The 18,233-nt window shown below is 34.6% G+C and overlaps 2 protein-coding genes across 2 annotated transcripts in view; both read right to left on the bottom strand.

The window, feature by feature from the left end:
- Positions 1-340: 340 nt before the first annotated feature.
- LOC112638164 (protein GVQW3-like) lies at positions 341-673 on the bottom strand. Its single transcript, XM_025409306.1, has one exon. The coding sequence runs from the start codon at positions 671-673 to the stop codon at positions 341-343; it is 333 nt and encodes a 110-aa protein (XP_025265091.1).
- A 279-nt stretch (positions 674-952) lies between these two features.
- The window catches only part of LOC105248042 (cytochrome P450 4C1), a 31,760-nt gene continuing 14,479 nt past the window's right edge, over positions 953-18,233 (bottom strand). The window contains 11 exon segments of the mRNA XM_025409305.1: positions 953-1,305; positions 1,374-1,410; positions 1,602-1,648; positions 1,651-1,740; positions 1,949-2,117; positions 2,676-2,744; positions 2,823-2,929; positions 6,904-7,003; positions 7,168-7,270; positions 13,957-14,050; positions 14,290-14,475. Of these exon segments, the coding sequence (XP_025265090.1) occupies positions 1,091-1,305; positions 1,374-1,410; positions 1,602-1,648; positions 1,651-1,740; positions 1,949-2,117; positions 2,676-2,744; positions 2,823-2,929; positions 6,904-7,003; positions 7,168-7,270; positions 13,957-14,050; positions 14,290-14,475 (1,217 nt within the window). The 3' untranslated portion in view covers positions 953-1,090.

Genomic DNA, 18,233 nt, shown 5'->3' with positions numbered 1-18,233 from the left:
AATCGAAAAAATGTTTCAGACAAAAGTTGTATGGTTTCTAGGGAGACATAAGATGGTGCCATTGGTTTGACCTTGAAGAGTTATTTGAAGGTCACGTAAAGGTCACTTCAATTTTTTTAAATAGAACACTATATATTTTTAGAAATAATTTTAAGCCTCATAACTTGGAAAGTACTTAATGGAAACTAACTTAATTATAGTGTTTTGGAAAGCTCTCGAAATGAGCTACAAGTCCTTTCATGGGTCTTTTCAGTTTTGGGAACAAGAAAAGTCGCAGGGGGCCAAGTCCGGTGAATACGGTGGCTGAGGCATGGTTACGGTATTGACTTTGGCCAAAAAATCACGAACAAGCAACGACGTGTTTTTGGTCGAAATTCAGCAATTTTGGAACAAACTTCGCCGCCACACGTTGCATGCCCAAAACACCCGAAAAAATTGCATGGCATGAGCCAACCGATATGCCGACATCTTCAGCAACTTCTCTAATAGTGATTCGATGATTCTCCATAACAATTTTCTTCACTGCTTCGATGTTGTCATCGGTTGTTGACGTGCTGGGGCGTCCAGGGCGGGCATCATCATTAACATCTTCTCGACCTTCTGTGAAGAGCTTGTACCACTTGTAAACATTTTTTTTGCTCAGAGTAGACTCGCCAAATGTCGCAGTCAACATTTCAAGTACGTCAGAGCACTTAATTTTATTTTTCACACAAAATTTAATACAGATTCTTTGATCCATTTTTTTCGATAGCAAAAAATATATATATAATATATATATATATATATATATATATATATATATGTATGTATGCATGTATGTATGCATGTATGTATGCATGTATGTATGCATGTATGTATGCATGTATGTATGCATGTATGTATGCATGTATATATGCATGTATGTATGCATGTATGTATGCATGTATGTATGCATGTATGTATGCATGTATGTATGCATGTATGTATGCATGTATGTATGCATGTATGTATGCATGTATGTATATGTATAATGTGTATATTGTTCACAATATTCAAAGTAATTACATGGCTAAAATACATGGATAAAATTTTCTTCCACTTTTGCACTATATCAATTTCTTACATCTGTCCTGCTTGTATTTGTTTCAAATGTTTCCAATTGTTCGCATTCAATTGGAACAAATCTTATACGAACCGGATGAGAAGGACGAAGTACTAGAGCAGTTTTCATTTCGAGATCCTTTAAATAATCAACAGGTTCTAAATAAAAATTACACACCAAAGGAGCTATTATGGTCTTCATTTCCAACAAAGCGAATCGTTGTCCTATAATTCGAAATTGTATCAAAAATTATTGATAAAAAAAAGGAAAAATTAAATCACAAATAATTTACCTATACAATTCCGTAGTTGCGAATGGAAATAAGAATACTAGGATGCAGTTTTTCATTTCGAAGATCTCTTTAAATAATCAATACATCTAAATAAAAATACACAAAAGAGCTATATGTCTTCATTCAACAAAGGAATCGTTGTCTATAATTCGAAATTGTATCAAAAATTAAAAAAAAAAAAAAAAATACAAATAATTACTATACAATCGTAGTCCGCTAAATGAAATAAGAATAAGGATGACGCTTTGAATCTTTCGGCAAGAATCTATCTGGTCGAATACTTCTGGATTTGGCCAAAAATTAGGATCTCTGTGAACTCCATAGATATTAAGATGTACAGTCGTTCCAGCAGGAACCATATATGACTCTAAAAAAGATATAAGATTATATCTTATAAGATTAGATATGATTTAATAAAAATAATAATTCTATTGAAAAATAAAAAATGTACGTAATACTTAAATAATATGTACTTTAAAATATTAAAGTAATTAAACATTTATATATTTTATATTTAATAATATATGGTGTGATATGTTCAAAGATATATATGCAACAAAAAAGTAATTAATTACGTAATTTTATATCTTCCGCTGTCAATCGTGATATAAAAAACACACTAGGATATAAACGTAGTGTTTCTTTTAAACATCTATCTAAATATAATAAATTTTGCAATGAACTCTTAGTAAGTTTTCCTCCATTCTCTTGTATCACCGTATTGACTTCAATTCTAACGCGTTCCTGCATAATAATAGTTAAAATATATTAATAATATTCTGAATTTTATACACCTAAACACAAATAAATTATTAATAAATTTTAATAAATTCTTTGTATTTATTTTAGAAAGACAGGTATTTTAATTTTTCAATTTTTTTGAAAGGCCATTTTAATCTACGCACTAAAATATCTCAAAATCTATAAATTTAAGACAAAAATGTTTCAGACAAAAGTTGTATGGTTTTGAGAAGGCCATAATAGAGTATCATTGGTTTGACCTTGAAGAATTATTTGAAGGTCATATGAAGGTCACCTTTAATTTCTTAAATGAAACACTATATTTTTTATTTCATATTTTTGTAGCTGACTTAGAGAGCTTTCCAAAACACTATAAATTAGTTTTCATTAAATATTTTTCGAGTTATGAGGCTTGAAATCATTTCTTAATTTTACATAAACTGTAACATATCTTGTAAAATATTCATTTTTCGATTATCTTACCTTAATACTTTTATGCATAAAATAATGTGAAAAATCGATTGGTGTAAAGAAAAACATAATATATCAACAAAAAAGTACCTGAATATCTTTGTGTTCAGCTAGTAATAATAAAGCAAATGTTATACCCATCGCTGTAGTATCATGACCCTATAATCATTTTACATTATATGTGTTTAGATATGTAATGTGTAAATAAAAAATTTAAAAAATCTTACAAATACATACTGCAAACATAAAAGTATCAACTTGCTCTTTTATATCTAAATCAGTGAGAAGTCCTTTTTGAGACGCCGCTATTAAGAGATCCAACATAGCTAGTCGTTTTTTTTTAACTAAAAGTAAAAAAGCATAAACATATTAGCATTCTCATTTTTGCACGTGGTGACTTAATTGAATAACATTGTTATCGTTAAAAATTCAAATTTTATTACTATCCAGCAAACACAGAATATTGCCACACATTGCTGCAATGTTATAATTGCCGCAATATTGCTGTAATATTCTGTGTTTGCTGGGTAATAATGAACAAATTTTACAAACATATTGCATCATTGTCTGTAATTATATATATAATGATATACAGAGTCTTCAAAAAGTCGTGGAACGTTATTGTAGCGTTCCGGGACTTTTTGAAGACCTTGTTTATATATATAAATATATATATATATATATATATGATGAATAGTATGATTTATACAGCATGGTCCATTTTAGTAAGGCCATCTAATCCAAATATCTTTTCGAATTATGACGATGCAAAAAATATTTTTTATATAATGTAAATGGTCAAAAACCAATATTCGACAAAAGTTTTTTTTGTAAGGTCATTTTTTTCGGAATTTCCAAGGTCATTGATGTTTTTTTTGCATACAACTATATATTTTTATTGCATTGTGTAGATGATTAAAAAATATGTTCAGACATGTATAATAACATCACCTTGAAAATTTTACATAAAATTTATGTTGAGATCGTAGGCTTTGAGAGGTTTAAATCTATAAATGTGAAAAAATATTTTATTGCACTAATAATATTTATTTAGAAGACTTAATCATGAAATGTATATGGCAGCATTCACTTTCTTTTTAAGTTATTATCTTCGTAGATGTCCAAAGTGATATTCCTCTACGATAATATATTGATATGTGAAACGAGCAATAACTGATTATAATAATCTTTTGATTATTTCAGAATTAATATTAGCACGAGCTTTAACTTTGTACATTGGAATTGTTTCCCTTAAACAATCACTTTTATCACAAATGAATATCATATTAATCTTTTCTTGCGTTGAGTTATGCACAGTTAGTACACGTAGATATTCTGACAAATTAAAAATGAGAAAATATTTAAATCGTCATAGATCACCAGTATTGTAATAGTAAATATGTTTATTTTACATTTATAGGCTCTCGATTGTCATGTCTTGACCGAAGCCTGCGATCTTGATAGACATAAGTTGCACGTAAAACTTTAATTTTTGGAAATCGAGGTCATTTTTCGTCACGTTATTATGTATGTCTGAACATATTTATTGATCAGCTACACGATATAATAAAAAAAATATAGTTGTAAAAAACATCAATGACCTTGAAAACTCCAAAAAACATGATTTTGGAAAATATTCTTGCCGGATATCAGTCCTTCGAAACAATTTAAATTAGAACCTTTTTCTCTCTCTTTCTCTTGCGTACAGCAGAGAAATTTGTAGTAACATTGCTTGTTACAACATTGCACATTGCAGTATTGAAATATTAGAAATATTAGAAATATTGCAAAGACATTATTTTATAATAGACATTATTTACAATAGACATTATTTACAATAGACATTGCTTTATTTTAGTACTGTTGCAACAACATTTTAAAATATCGAAAATATGTAATAATAAGTGGTATGTGTTCCTTCGCTATGCGGCGAAACCAAATTTAATTAACACTTATTCAATTTTTCATTATGAAATGCATATAAAGCTTATACAGGCTGGTACTAATATTTATAAGATCCAAAGTATATTTCTTTTCTGTTATCAATTTAATTTCTGATTTAAAATAATTAAATTAATTTAAAATATTTTGGATTGGATTCAGAATATTAAACAGATTATTTGAAATTAGGGGGAGAGGGAGGGAGAGAGAAAGAAAGATGGATAAATAGTCTATCAGGGTGGTAGTCTATCAGGGAAAGATGGATAAATAGTCTAACAGGATGTCTCAAAAGTCTTGGAACGGTCGAATATTTCATAAACTATGCTTTAGAAAGAAATGTTTCAAACAAAAGTTGTATGGCTTGAAGGGGGCCATCAGATAGTGGCAATTTGACCTTAAAGAGTCATTTGAAGAACTTTCACCGTCACGTGAAGGACCGTCAATTTTTTAAATGGAACTCTCCATTTATTATTGCATATTCATGTAGCTTATTTCGAGAGCTTTCCAAACACTATAACAAAGTATTTCTTCATTGAGTACTTTTCGAGTTATGAACCTTAAAATAATTTCTTAATTTTATATTAACCATAAAATATATAGTAAAATATTCATTTTTCGATTATCTTACCTTAATATTTTTGTACAAAATAATGAGAGGAATCAATTGGTGTAAAGAAAACATCCAGGGGACATAATCCTAGTAAGCAAAATGTTAGCAGTCTGCCAGTAGCATGCAAGCAGATTCAAACAGAATATTGCGGCAGATTGGCATCAACTGCGTCCGCATTAAGCTTGAATTCTGCTAGCAGAATCTGTCAGCATAAACCGACAGCAGATTGACAGCAGCAATCGAGCAGGATCTGCGCATGCAATTTGATGTTAGATTGTCAGCAGAAACCGAGCAGAATCTGCGCATGCAACCTGATGGCAAATTGACATCAGAAACTTCACAAGATTTGCGCTTTTATTAATGTTATATAAATGCAACAAAATTGATTATTACAGTGCTAAATTCTGCTATCAATTTGCTATCAGGGATTGTGTGCGCAGATCCTGCTCGATTTCTGCCGACAATCTGTTGTCAAATTGCGTCGCACAGATCCTGCTCAATTTCTGCCACTAATCTGCTATGATAATTTTAAACAAATCCTGTTCAGTTTCTGATCACAAATTATGTCAGCAGGTTTTGTAACATTTCTGCTGACATTCTGTTATCATTATTTGATATAACAAATTTTTTATACAATCTGCAATCATACTGTCGACAAAAATTTGTAGCAGAAATTGTCAAAATCTGTTTGAACAGACTTTGCTGACTGGGATTGTTTAAAAGAAAAAATATGTAATTTGCAATTAACAACTGCATTTTTTTAAAAAAACAACTATGCGTTTTCTTTATACCAATTGATTTCTCTCTTTTGTACATAAAAGTATTAAGATAAAATAATCGAAAAATGAATATTTTACAAGATATTTTACGATTTATGTAAAATTAAAAAATGACTTTAAGCCTCATAACTCGGAAAGTATTTAATGAAAACTAACTTAATTATAGTGTTTTGGAAAGCTCTCGAAATCGGCAAAAATATGCAATAAAAAATATAGTGTTCCGTTTAAGGAATTGAAGGTGTCCTTTATGTGACTTTCAAATAATTCTTCAAGGTCAAACCAATGACATCTTATGATAGATATGGCCTTTTTTAAACCATATAACTTTTGTCTGAAACATTTCTTTCTAAAGTGCATAGTTTATAAAATATTCGACCGTTCCGAGACTTTTGGGACACCCTGTATATTGCGTATATTAAAGTATTCTTATTTCCGAGTGTATATAAGATGGTTGTGTATAGATTATTGAGATAAACATTTAATATATAAAAACATAATAAACATTTTTTAAATGTTTTATAAATGGTTAATAAGCCTTTAAATAAACATATCTTAGAGTTCTAATTTGAAGAACATAGAAACATCATTTAATCAATTAATTATATTTTATAAGTTTTTATAAGCTTCCGAGATATCTATCTTAAACAAAAATATTCCATATGCAAATATTACTAGATGGTTGCAATGTTGTATTCTTTTCAACACATTGCAATGTAACCATAATGTTTCGTTGCACATTACATTGCAATGTATCCATGATGTTTCGTTATACATTACATTGCAATGTTACTATATGATTTCGTTACTATATGACTGTATATGTTACTATATGATTTCGTTGCAACATTAAAAGAATATCTTAATGTTGCCATAATTTTACAGTAATAATATAGCAAAGTTTGCAATATTGCAATGTTTCAAAAACAAAAGTATTCTGCAATGTTTTGCAACATTTCTGTGCTGTATGAGCTCTGATCATCTTACGTACTTCCGATCACTTCATCTATCTCCGGCTTTTTTCCACTTTCAAAGTTTTTTAAGTATTGACCATTGGTGCATTCGTGATAAAGCTTTCTTTCTGCAATAATCTACATAAATACATAATTAAATTTTTTAATGATATTTATTAAATAACACATTATAATAATAAAATGTTGATATTTATATGATATAAACTCATAAACATACTGCATGAAGATTATGAAATTTATTGTAATTTCATATAAAGGAGAGAATACTTGATATAACTTACTTTTTCCGTAAATCTATGTAATATTTTAAGGACCTTTTTTTGTCTCCTTCCTTGTGGTGACAACGCGAATAACAGATTATTATGAAGCCAATATCTTGAAAATCTAAATCGTAATTAGATAAGATTATATAATTTCAATAATGATGTAATTTTGTAAAAATATTTAAAACCATTATTTAAGGTCATGTAAAATTATAAAGAAAATTTTAAGCAAATATATGAAGAAAATATATAGTAAGATTAGAATTTTATATATGCATATATATCTAATAGTATTTATTATAATTCTTTATTAAGAGCACAAACTTGTAACAGTAGAACACGGACTTATTAACGAATGTAACTTATATAAAAAAAACTAAACTAAACTCTAGGAACAAAAATATTCGCTTTAAATCAGTGCTGCCACATAAAAAGAAATATACCATTATATTCTAACGGGGAGTAATCAATTGGTGTAAAGAAAACACAGTTGTTTTTAAAAAAAAATATGTAATTTGCAATTAATAATCACATATTTTTTCTCAAAAATAACTATGTTTTTTCTTTACACCAATCGATTTCTCACATTATTTTGTGCATAAATGTATTAAGGTAAGTTAATTGAAAAATGAATATTTTACTAGATATTTTATGGTTTATGTAAAATTAAGAAATTATTTCAAGTTTCATAACTTGAAAAATATTCAATGAAAAAATATTTTATTATAGAGTTTTGAAAAGCTCTCAAGATAAGCTATAAGAATATGTAATCAAAATAGAGGGTTCCGCTTAAGAAATTAAAGGTGGCCTTCATGTGACTTTCAAACAATTATCCAAGGTCAAACTAATGGCGTCATCATATGTCCCTTTTTTAGTCAATCAACTTTTGTCTAAAATGTTATAATACGAAAAAATTATTCGGGGTGATCGATTAAATTGGGACACCCTGTGTGTGTGTGTGTGTGTGTGTGTGTGTGTGTGTGTGTGTGTGTGTGTGTGTGTGTGTGTGTGTGTGTGTGTGTGTGTGTGTGTGTGTGTGTGTGTGTGTGTGTGTGTGTGTGTGTGTGTGTGTGTGTGTGTGTGTGTGTGTGTGTGTGTGTGTGTGTGTGTGTGTGTGTGTGTGTGTGTGTGTGTGTGTGTGTGTGTGTGTGTGTGTGTGTGTGTGTGTGTGTGTGTGTGTGTGTGTGTGTGTGTGTGTGTGTGTGTGTGTGTGTGTGTGTGTGTGTGTGTGTGTGTGTGTGTGTGTGTGTGGTGTGTGTGTGTGTGGTGTGTGTGTGTGTGTGTGTGTGTGGTGTGTGTGTGGTGTGTGTGTGTGGTGTGTGTGTGTGTGGTGGTGTGGTGTGTGTGTGTGTGGTGTGGTGTGGTGTGTGGTGTGTGGGGGGGGGGGGGGGGGGGGGGGGGGGGGGGGGGGGGGGGTGTGTGGGGGGTGTGTGTGTGTGTGTGTGTGTGTGTGGTGTGTGTGTGTGTGTGTGTGTGTGTGTGTGGTGTGTGTGTGTGTGTGTGTGTGTGTGTGTGTGTGTGTGTGTGTGTGTGTGTGTGTACATATGTTAAGAAGATGTGCAGAAAATTTTTTGAAGATTATATTTTTTTACAACTATACATTCTTTGATCAAAAATAATTAGACTTTATTGTGCAATTCAATTGCAAACTTTTTTATTTCGAAATTATATATATATATATATATATATATATATATATATAATGACATTGCCGTCTTGTCGCGCGTCCATCCGCCCCGACAATCTTGACGGGGCGCGAGCCGAGCGGCCGCGCCAGAAAAAGGATTGAGAGAATGATATCTAACTCTCTGGAGAGATGAGCGATTTTATTATATTTTGCGCCTTTATTAATTTTTTTTGTATTCTTTTTGTATTAACGGAATGTCGGGCAACTCGCTGGAGAACATCCGGAAGGCGAAAGACACGTCGATGGATTTCCAATCGCGACCTGCGACACGGCGCTCCCCGCCGGCGAGCGGAGAAGGAAATAGCGCCCGAAAAATCGAGCCACGGGGGAACATAGCCCCTCGCGTGTAAAGAAGGCTCGATCGGCACTATCCTCCAGAAGGGGAGGAGATGGGCCTCCACCGGACCATGAAACCGGGGCCCTCGACAGCAAAATTTAAATATTCGGGGCCGTTTCGCGCAGGGCGCAGGAATACCTTGCGTATCGCGAGGCGCAAGGATATCACGCGTGTTGCGGCGTGATTGGCCACGGAACTGCGCACCCCTGCGCAGGCATTGACGCAGCTATCGACTCACTCTGGTGCGGGCGCTCTTGGCGAAAAGTCGCTGCTAGTTCGATTGTCCCGTTGTCGTTTCTTTTGATGTGTCGCCCAGAGATAAAGGAGAGGACGAGGCCGAGGACTATCCCCTTGACAGAAAAGACGAGTCACGGTGAGGTTGCCCATCTTTTGTAAGTCACGTACGCGAATCGGTCCACCCGGCCGTTTTGCCGGGGATTGCCCGATTAGACACAGTACGATTAGACACAGCCAATCATATCGACCGATGCCTAGGGTAACCAGCACGATCAAGCACGATTAGCCAATCAAAGCCAGTTGTGTCCAATTGTACTGTGTCTAATCGGAGGTGTCTCGTTCTGCCGCCGTCGCCATTTTCGTGTTTTGCTGCCGCTCGGGCCCTGTGCCGAGCTGTCGATTTTTCGTGAATTCCGGGCGACCGGAGACAAGCGACCGAGGTATCGCGGACAGTCGTAACGTAGGCATTGATTGATAGGGTATCGTTCGTCTCTCTCCGGATGTCGGGGTGTTAACCACGCGTAGCTATCGACTGCCGAATATCGACCGCGTGCGCTAAAAATCGCGGAAAGCGTGTACGCCGCTCGTGTTGTCGTATCGCTGTCGTTGCCGCGTAAAACATCCTCGCAAGCGATCTACGAGCGACTTTCGTGTCTAATTGCGTTTCTGTCATCGATTATTAAGTGCGCGTGTGAACGTCTAATATTATATGTGTGAGAGTATTTGCGTCTTTGTCGCGCTCATTATGTCGGTGGGTAGCGCGTATTTTGTAGTAATTATCGTTTGTCGAGTGTGTTGCGGTGCGAAATACTCGCCGAAAAATCCAACTGTTATTGAAATTTGAGCTGCTTGCGCTGAGGAAAGAGGCGAAACCCCGGGAGAGAAAAATCTCCGGCCGCCGCCGGGTATCGAATATTAACCGTATCGCTCGTCCGTCACAGACGAGATCTATCTTCGCAAAATCAGTAATTATTCTTGCTCGATTGTTAATCACGCTGTCGAACCCTTATGCTGTCGATTAGAATAGCGAGCTGAGAAATTGCGAGGAAAAGACCGGAACTATAAGACGTCGATTTAGGTGCAGAAATTCCGATACATTTTGAGAAATATTATTCGGTCTGGCGAACTCCAGCCATAAAAACGGGCTCGAGTAAATAACAGAAATGCCTTAGCGTTCTCTTGGGTTGTCGATTTCGAACGAACATTCGATTTGATTGAATTATTATTATTACCACTATTGATTTGATCTATTATATATTTCGTTTTCTCATATTTTTGAATTTATTGTAAATCTTTGTTCTTACTCTGATTTGTTATTTAATTTTATTTTTATATTATTTTCCTATTAATAAATTTGTTATATTTCTTTATTAAGTACGCGTAATTTATTTGAGTGTTAGTCTCTCGTGATTGTCGATTTCCGTTTTGTCTGTCGAATTAGCGAAGTTTCGCATAATCAACTGACTTTTTCCAAGACCCTGCCTCTCTACCGTTAGGCGAGCTAGTCGGTCCGTGGCGAAGCAGGTTTTTCGAGTTCTTTGGCGTTTAGCGAAAATTGATGCGTGAAAGATCGCATCTGGCGCCCAACTTCGAGATATTGAGACGGCCTTTGCTTCGCCGCGGCTCGCGTGCGAACACCCTCTATCCCTGTTCCATCGAGCGCAAGTATATTATATTCGCTGTGTTTTTGACGGCGTTTTCGCTCCCCCTCGCACTCTCCTCTCCAACACCCTGAGGAGTGTTGCAAAAGTTAATAAAATTTAAATTGAAGAAACGTTGCAATATGTATACAGGGTGTCCGTAGATTTTCGACCAAAATGAAATAAATAAGTAGATTGGCTCGAATTAAGAAGGAATGACCTGTATTGTTTTGGGATTGTCGCAATAATTAACGAAATATTAAATAAAAAAGATCGGCCAATCTGCGTGAGTAAAAGCGCGCGGGGACGAGAGTCGTCCCACCGTAATCCGATACTACGAGCGCGGCGAAGTGGTGGGCGGGTCGCTCTCCGAGACATGATGGTGGTTTGCGATATATCGCAATACCGCGCCGAGAAATGACCCGTCCCCCCTTTTCGTGGCGAGAAAATGCGCTATCATTTCCACACCACCTTGCGGTAGATAGCATGGTGCGCTTTTTTTATAGTGGTTTCCCCCATAGGCCTATTCCACTCTCAATTTAAAAATTATTCAAATTGCCATTTACTATACGCTGAATATATCGTAAATGTAAAAAATTAATGGACAGTACCTTTACAAAAATTGATTCGTGGTTGAAAATCCCTCGATAAAATGTATTGCACACGTTGATAATGTGATACGATGATAAAATTCTTCAAGAATCCTTTCTTCATCTCGTACATGAAGACGCACTGCTGGACCGGTTATCCCGATATTATGCACGACACTCAGTTTCACATAATTATTGCACAACACGTAAAATTGTACGACCACTTGGTTTTCGTGCACGCCCGAGAAATGATTTCATGTAAATTGCGGCCGCGCGATGAGTATTTTCTCCCGCTAGCCCGTATGCCACAATCATGTCCGTATATTCCTGCGGAGTATACTTCATTTTCACTGGTAATTAACTGCGCGAACACAAGATTTTTATTAAAACGTCTTAGCTCTCGCACGCTGTTACCAGACTGCGTACGCCAGCAGCACGCAACTACAGTTGACAGCTGAGCGGACATGCGAGTGTAAGCGTACGTGTGAGTTCGACGCCTGCGCACTATGATTACACTCACATGTCCGCTCAGCTGTAGTTGCGTGCTGCTGGCGTACGCAGTCTGTTAACAGCGTGCAAGAGCTAAGACGCTTAGTAAAAATCTTATGTTCGCGCAGTTAATTACCAGTGAAAATGAAGTATACTCCGCAGGAATATACGGACATGATTGTGGCATACGGGCTAGCGGGAGAAAATACTCATCGCGCGGCCGCAATTTACATGAAATCATTTCTCGGGCGTGCACGAAAACCAAGTGGTCGTACAATTTTACGTGTTGTGCAATAATTATGTGAAACTGAGTGTCGTGCATAATATCGGGATAACCGGTCCAGCAGTGCGTCTTCGTGTACGTGATGAAGAAAGGATTCTTGAAGAATTTTATCATCGTATCACATTATCAACGTATGCAATACATTTTATCGAGGGATTTTCAACCACGAATCAATTTTTGTAAAGGTACTGTCCATTAATTTTTTACATTTACGATATATTCAGCGTATAGTAAATGGCATTTTGAATAATTTTTAAATTGAGAGTGGAATAGGCCTATGGGGGAAACCACTATAAAAAAAGCGCACCATGCTATCTACCGCAAGGTGGTGTGGAAATGATAGCGCATCATTTTCTCGCCACGAAAAGGGGGGACGGGTCATTTTTCGGCGCGGTATTGCGATATATCGCAAACCACCATCATGTCTCGGAGAGCGATCCGCCCACCGCTTCGCCGCGCTCGTAGTATCGGATTACGGTAGGACAACTCTCGTCGCCGCGCGCTTTTACTAACGTAGATTGGCCGATCTTTTTTATTTAATATTTCGTTAATTATTGCGACAATCCCAAAATAATACAGATCATTCCTTCTTAATTCGAGCCAATCTACTTATTTATTTTATTTTGGTCGAAAATCTACGGACACCCTGTATATACACTCCTCATAACAATTAGAGAATCACTTAAATTTCCTTAAAAAATTGACAAAATTCAGTCAGCTGTAACTTCGTTAAAAATAAACCAAATTTAAATTTAAAAAAAGGATTTTAAAGCTTGAAATCTCTACTTTCGAAAGCTTTTTTTAAGTTTCTGTAAGTTTGGTAATTTTTACATGTAGCGAACTGGACAAAATTATAAATTTTCTTCTCACTTTGCGGATCTGCTACGAGTATAAAAAAAATCTACGAAATTTTTCACCTTTCCAGTGTAAAAGCTTGAAGTTTTCTTAACAAAATTGTTTTTTAAAAATGTAACTACGATTTTTTTTTACTGAGTTATCGCCGATTAAATGAAAAATGAGCAAGTTGACTTTAATCGTTCATAACTCTGTTAAAAATAATCGTACCGCAATTTTAAAAAAAGATTATTGAAGCTGAAACTTTGCTCTATCAAACGGAATAATTACCAAAATTTTTACGAAAACATATAGACTGGTTACAAATGAATGAAAATAATGTAAAAATTACCGACTTTTTCTGTTTTCATTTTGACTTAAAAAACTTAAAAATGTATAGAGCAACAACAAAAAATTTGTTCTTCACGTTTTTTTCTACTTTTAAGTACCTTCAATTTGACAAAAAATCGGCGAATAGCTACAAGATATATATATATATATATATATATATATATATATATATATAAGTGCAATACGTTTTGATTGCTAATTTAAACATCGGTGTCTTACTTGTTTATATGATTCATCTAGATTATCATTAAATATATTTCTCTTGAAAGATATAGATATCACAATCATAATTTAAGGAATTGTACATCTGTAACAATTATTTATTATATCCATACAATCTCTGTATGTCTGTAAATTACCTATAAATAAACAGTTCGATTATTTGGTGAACCGCTTCTCGATATTGTTGTTGGAACATCCTGTGATCGTGCAGAGAGGTACCCATGGCAGTTTCTATAAATGCATTTGTTATGTAAGGCCGAAAACATAACCATAAAATATTATAGTTAAATATTTCATTGATAATTTTAACATTAGTATGAAAAACGAATATTATCAATCGTAGTTAATTTATTGTATCAGAATGTTTTACAAGGACAAATTTTGTTCTTCTCTTAAGCTATGATTATTTAAAATAAAAGACCTCGAACATAATTGTAAACAAAGTACAATAGGAATGTTAAAAATCTTACCGCATATCGCATTCAGCGTATGTTCACTAATAAATGGTACTAAATCCTTTATAATTGTGCCTTTTACATTTTTTAAAGACTTTGTCATGCGATCACTCTCTTTCACCAAAATATCAATAAATTGATTTAATATATTGAAATGAAATGCAGGTGTTAGTATCTTTCGTCGTGTTTGCCATTTGGTGCCTAAAATAAAATAATTTAAATTTTGCATGATAAAATATAATATATAATATATAAAATATAATACTCTATACGATTATGTAAGATTATTTTTCTTATAATTGTAACGAGCTTATTTCCGCGGATAGCGGCAGTCGTGGTGATCGGGTTCGGTTAGGCAGGCGTAAAAATAAATGTAACGCGGTTAATAAAACAAAAAGAAATATATTTAAAAAAAATAGAGTGTGTATAGGTACAGTTGCGTGCGTGTGCGAGTAATTATCGCAAAAGAAACTCGGCGCGTATATACAATTGCGTTCGTGTGTTGATATCGCAAAAAAACTCGACGCGTTCGAGATATGCCTCGGGCGTTCGTTCGTGGGCTCGCGGTCCGCGTTGGAAATGCGCTAATAAATGCAACGCGTTTAAGAGTGCTTGCAATCGGTGCTTATGGTTGATGTCGCACGGTCGGATGCACCACGAGTTCGTGCAGCGGATCGTGAAGATCGGGTGCCGATGCAACGCAGCGTTCGCGAACAATAACGATTTTAAACCGATCAGCTGTTTAATTGTCGGTCGCTGGCTGCGTGACGTCACGGCGCGTGCCGGCGTTTTTCGACCGCTTTTTCGTACGGTGCGGGATTGCTCGTAAAGCCGCGTATTTTCGTGGAAATGAATCGACGGGATTTCCCTTCGAGAAGACCGTGCTAGCGAGAACGTCCCGCCGGGGGTAGCTCTCCTCTCTACCTCCGGATGCACTGGTCGGAAAGGTGACAGAAGCTGGATTCGTGCGTCTGCCGAGAACTCCCGGAGAGATCGGGGAACGCCCCAATTTCTGGATGCACTTTTAGAAAGGATTGCGCCTATCTTCGCGAATCCTGAGAATTCCCAGGTGTGGCGAGGTACTCCCCACCGCTGATTTCGCTGCTTTTGGCGTCTTAGGTGAGCTTGCTCTGGCGGCTTGTGCGCTGAAGAAACTCGGGAAAGAGTGAACTTTCTTCGCTCGACAGGCCCTTTTTATACGGGACTAATTAGCCCGCGCCGGCGTAAAACAACGTTACCCCCGTCGAGCGGCCGCAAAACGTGACGGCTCCGTTCGTGGCGCGCGGTGGAGCCGGGCGCGAGGGGACTTAACCCGATCGTTCGGGTTTCGTCGGCCGTCTTCGGCGCGCTTCGTAATTTTGAAGCTCAAACGTACGGCTTGTTCGTTAATGTTTAAAAAATGTGGCGCTCAGCGCCCTGCCCTTGCCCGGCGGTTCTTATGCCGGGCGGCAGCTTCCAGCGATCGCCTGCTGGAGATCAGGGGTGCATGGGTGCATCGTTATATAATTGATTAATTTCACAGGCCTGCGAAATTTTAGGTTTGGTTAGTTACAAAGAGCAAATCTGATAGATTTTTTGCTGAAAACGAATTTAACCGCAGAATTTCTCCAGCACGGGGTTTTTCAGGTTTTTGAATAATTTGTGATTAAATAATTCAAAAATGTCTATTTTGGCAAATTTCATGAATTTATTATAAGGGAACTCTAATTTTTTTGGAACCTAATTTTTTGAAATATTTCTGCCAATGGTATCGTATAATACTAGTCTTTCAAAAAATTAGAATTTCCATTATAAATTCATGAAATTTGCTGAAACTGCCATTTTTGGACTATTTAACTATAAGTTAATTCGAAAACCTAACGTTCTGAGGAAATTCTGCGGTCAGATTCGTTCTTAATATCAAAAAATCTATCAGATTCACCTACTCTGCCTTTTGTAACCGACTTTTGAAGGCCTGTGTTCTTAAATGATTTTAATTATTTATATCTTTGAAATTTTTATTTCTGCTTTATATTGCTTCTTCATAATTTTTATATCTTCTTTTTATGATATTTATATAGTAATTGCAAACATTCAAATAAATTTTATATTATTATGTAATTAAAATTTTATTCAATTAGCAGGTACAAATAAATTAAAATTTGTTAAAGAAAAACTCTGTAATATAATGATATTTGATTTAATTCAATTTTTTTATTAAAAATGTATTATTTCTATGTAATTTATATATATATATATATATATATATATATATATGTATAAATATATATATATATATATATATATATATATATATATATATATATAGGATGGCTAATAACTTTTCGCAGTCCTGAAGTGTGAAGGTAGATTAGTTCAAATTAAGAAGGAAAGTCCTCTACTGTTTTGCGATATTTGAAATAATTAACGGAAAATTAATTAAAGAAGATAAGCCAATGCATGTGGCTAGAAGCACGCGTGTAATTTGCAATTAACAATTACATATTTTTTAAAAAAGGTTAAATGAAATTGTGTAATCGACCAAACTAGCCAGAAATAATTTATTCAATACGACGTTTCGACCATATGGTTGTGGTCCTTATCAAGTATACACTGGAATAGATATATAAGTTGCAAAAAATTATTATTCACATCTAATTTTTGGTTTGAACCGTAATACGCACAATTAATTTAGTTTAAACGTGAGATATTTTAAATATACATACAAATTAGCTGACGTATTGGTAATCAGAGTGTCGGCATAGATAATAATCTTGTACAAAGCGCAAGTCACATTAACAAAACTTTATTTTTAAAATTCAATTTTTAAGAACAATGAGTCCGTGTGGGACCTCGTCAAAGACTGAACGCGATCATAAGTAAACGGAACTACATGACCTTTATTATTTTGTCATAAATGTTGTTTAAGTTTTCTGTGTCTTTTTGTAAGTTGATTAGGTTATCAAATCTCTTTATGAAAAACATCTCAGCAATTTCTCTTTTGCGAACATACTTTTCGTTGTGTAGGATGTTCGGTTTTATCCAATCAAAATCATGGCCAGATTCTAATCTATGCTTGCTAATTACTGAATGATTAGTTTCATGTAATTTTATGTTATTACAGTGTTCTTTTATTCGCGTACGTAAATGTCTTTTTGTTTGTCCGTCTTTAAATAAAAAAGACTCAACTTTTTAAATAATCATGACCATAATGCTACAACTGACATGAATCTTACTCGTTCTGATGTGACTCGGTTTATCACAATACCATACGTTGAAAATGTTAGTCAAGATTTATACCGTCTCCTGCTTAATAGAGGCTTTAAGGTCGTGTATAAGATAATAAAAAAACTAAATAATTTAATTACACGGGGTAAAGATCGTTTACACGATAATGATAAAACAGGCGTTGTATATAAATTAAATTGCAAGGATTGTAATTTAGCATATATCGGACAAACAAAAAGACATTTACGTACGCGAATAAAAGAACACTGTAATAACATAAAATTACATGAAACTAATCATTCAGTAATTAGCAAGCATAGATTAGAATCTGGCCATGATTTTGATTGGATAAAACCGAACATCCTACACAACGAAAAATATGTTCGCAAAAGAGAAATTGCTGAGATGTTTTTCATAAAGAGATTTGATAACCTAATCAACTTACAAAAAGACACAGAAAACTTAAACAACATTTATGACAAAATAATAAAGGTCATGTAGTTCCGTTTACTTATGATCGCGTTCAGTCTTTGACGAGGTCCCACACGGACTCATTGTTCTTAAAAATTGAATTTTAAAAATAAAGTTTTGTTAATGTGACTTGCGCTTTGTACAAGATTATTATCTATGCCGACACTCTGATTATCAATACGTCAGCTAATTTGTATGTATATTTAAAATATCTCACGTTTAAACTAAATTAATTGTGCGTATTACGGTTCAAACCAAAAATTAGATGTGAATAATAATTT

This window comes from Camponotus floridanus, unplaced genomic scaffold, assembly GCF_003227725.1.
Source record: "Camponotus floridanus strain SB8 unplaced genomic scaffold, Cflo_v7.5 scaffold254, whole genome shotgun sequence".
Lineage (NCBI taxonomy): Eukaryota > Metazoa > Arthropoda > Insecta > Hymenoptera > Formicidae > Camponotus > Camponotus floridanus.
The sequence above is the reverse complement of the archived record's forward strand: the minus strand, read 5'-3'. Positions and strand labels throughout refer to the sequence as shown.

What these genes read in the sequence shown, in the direction of transcription:
- LOC112638164 (XM_025409306.1), bottom strand. Translation starts at nt 673, where the DNA reads ATGTTGACTGCGACATTTGGCGAGTCTACTCTGAGCAAAAAAAATGTT.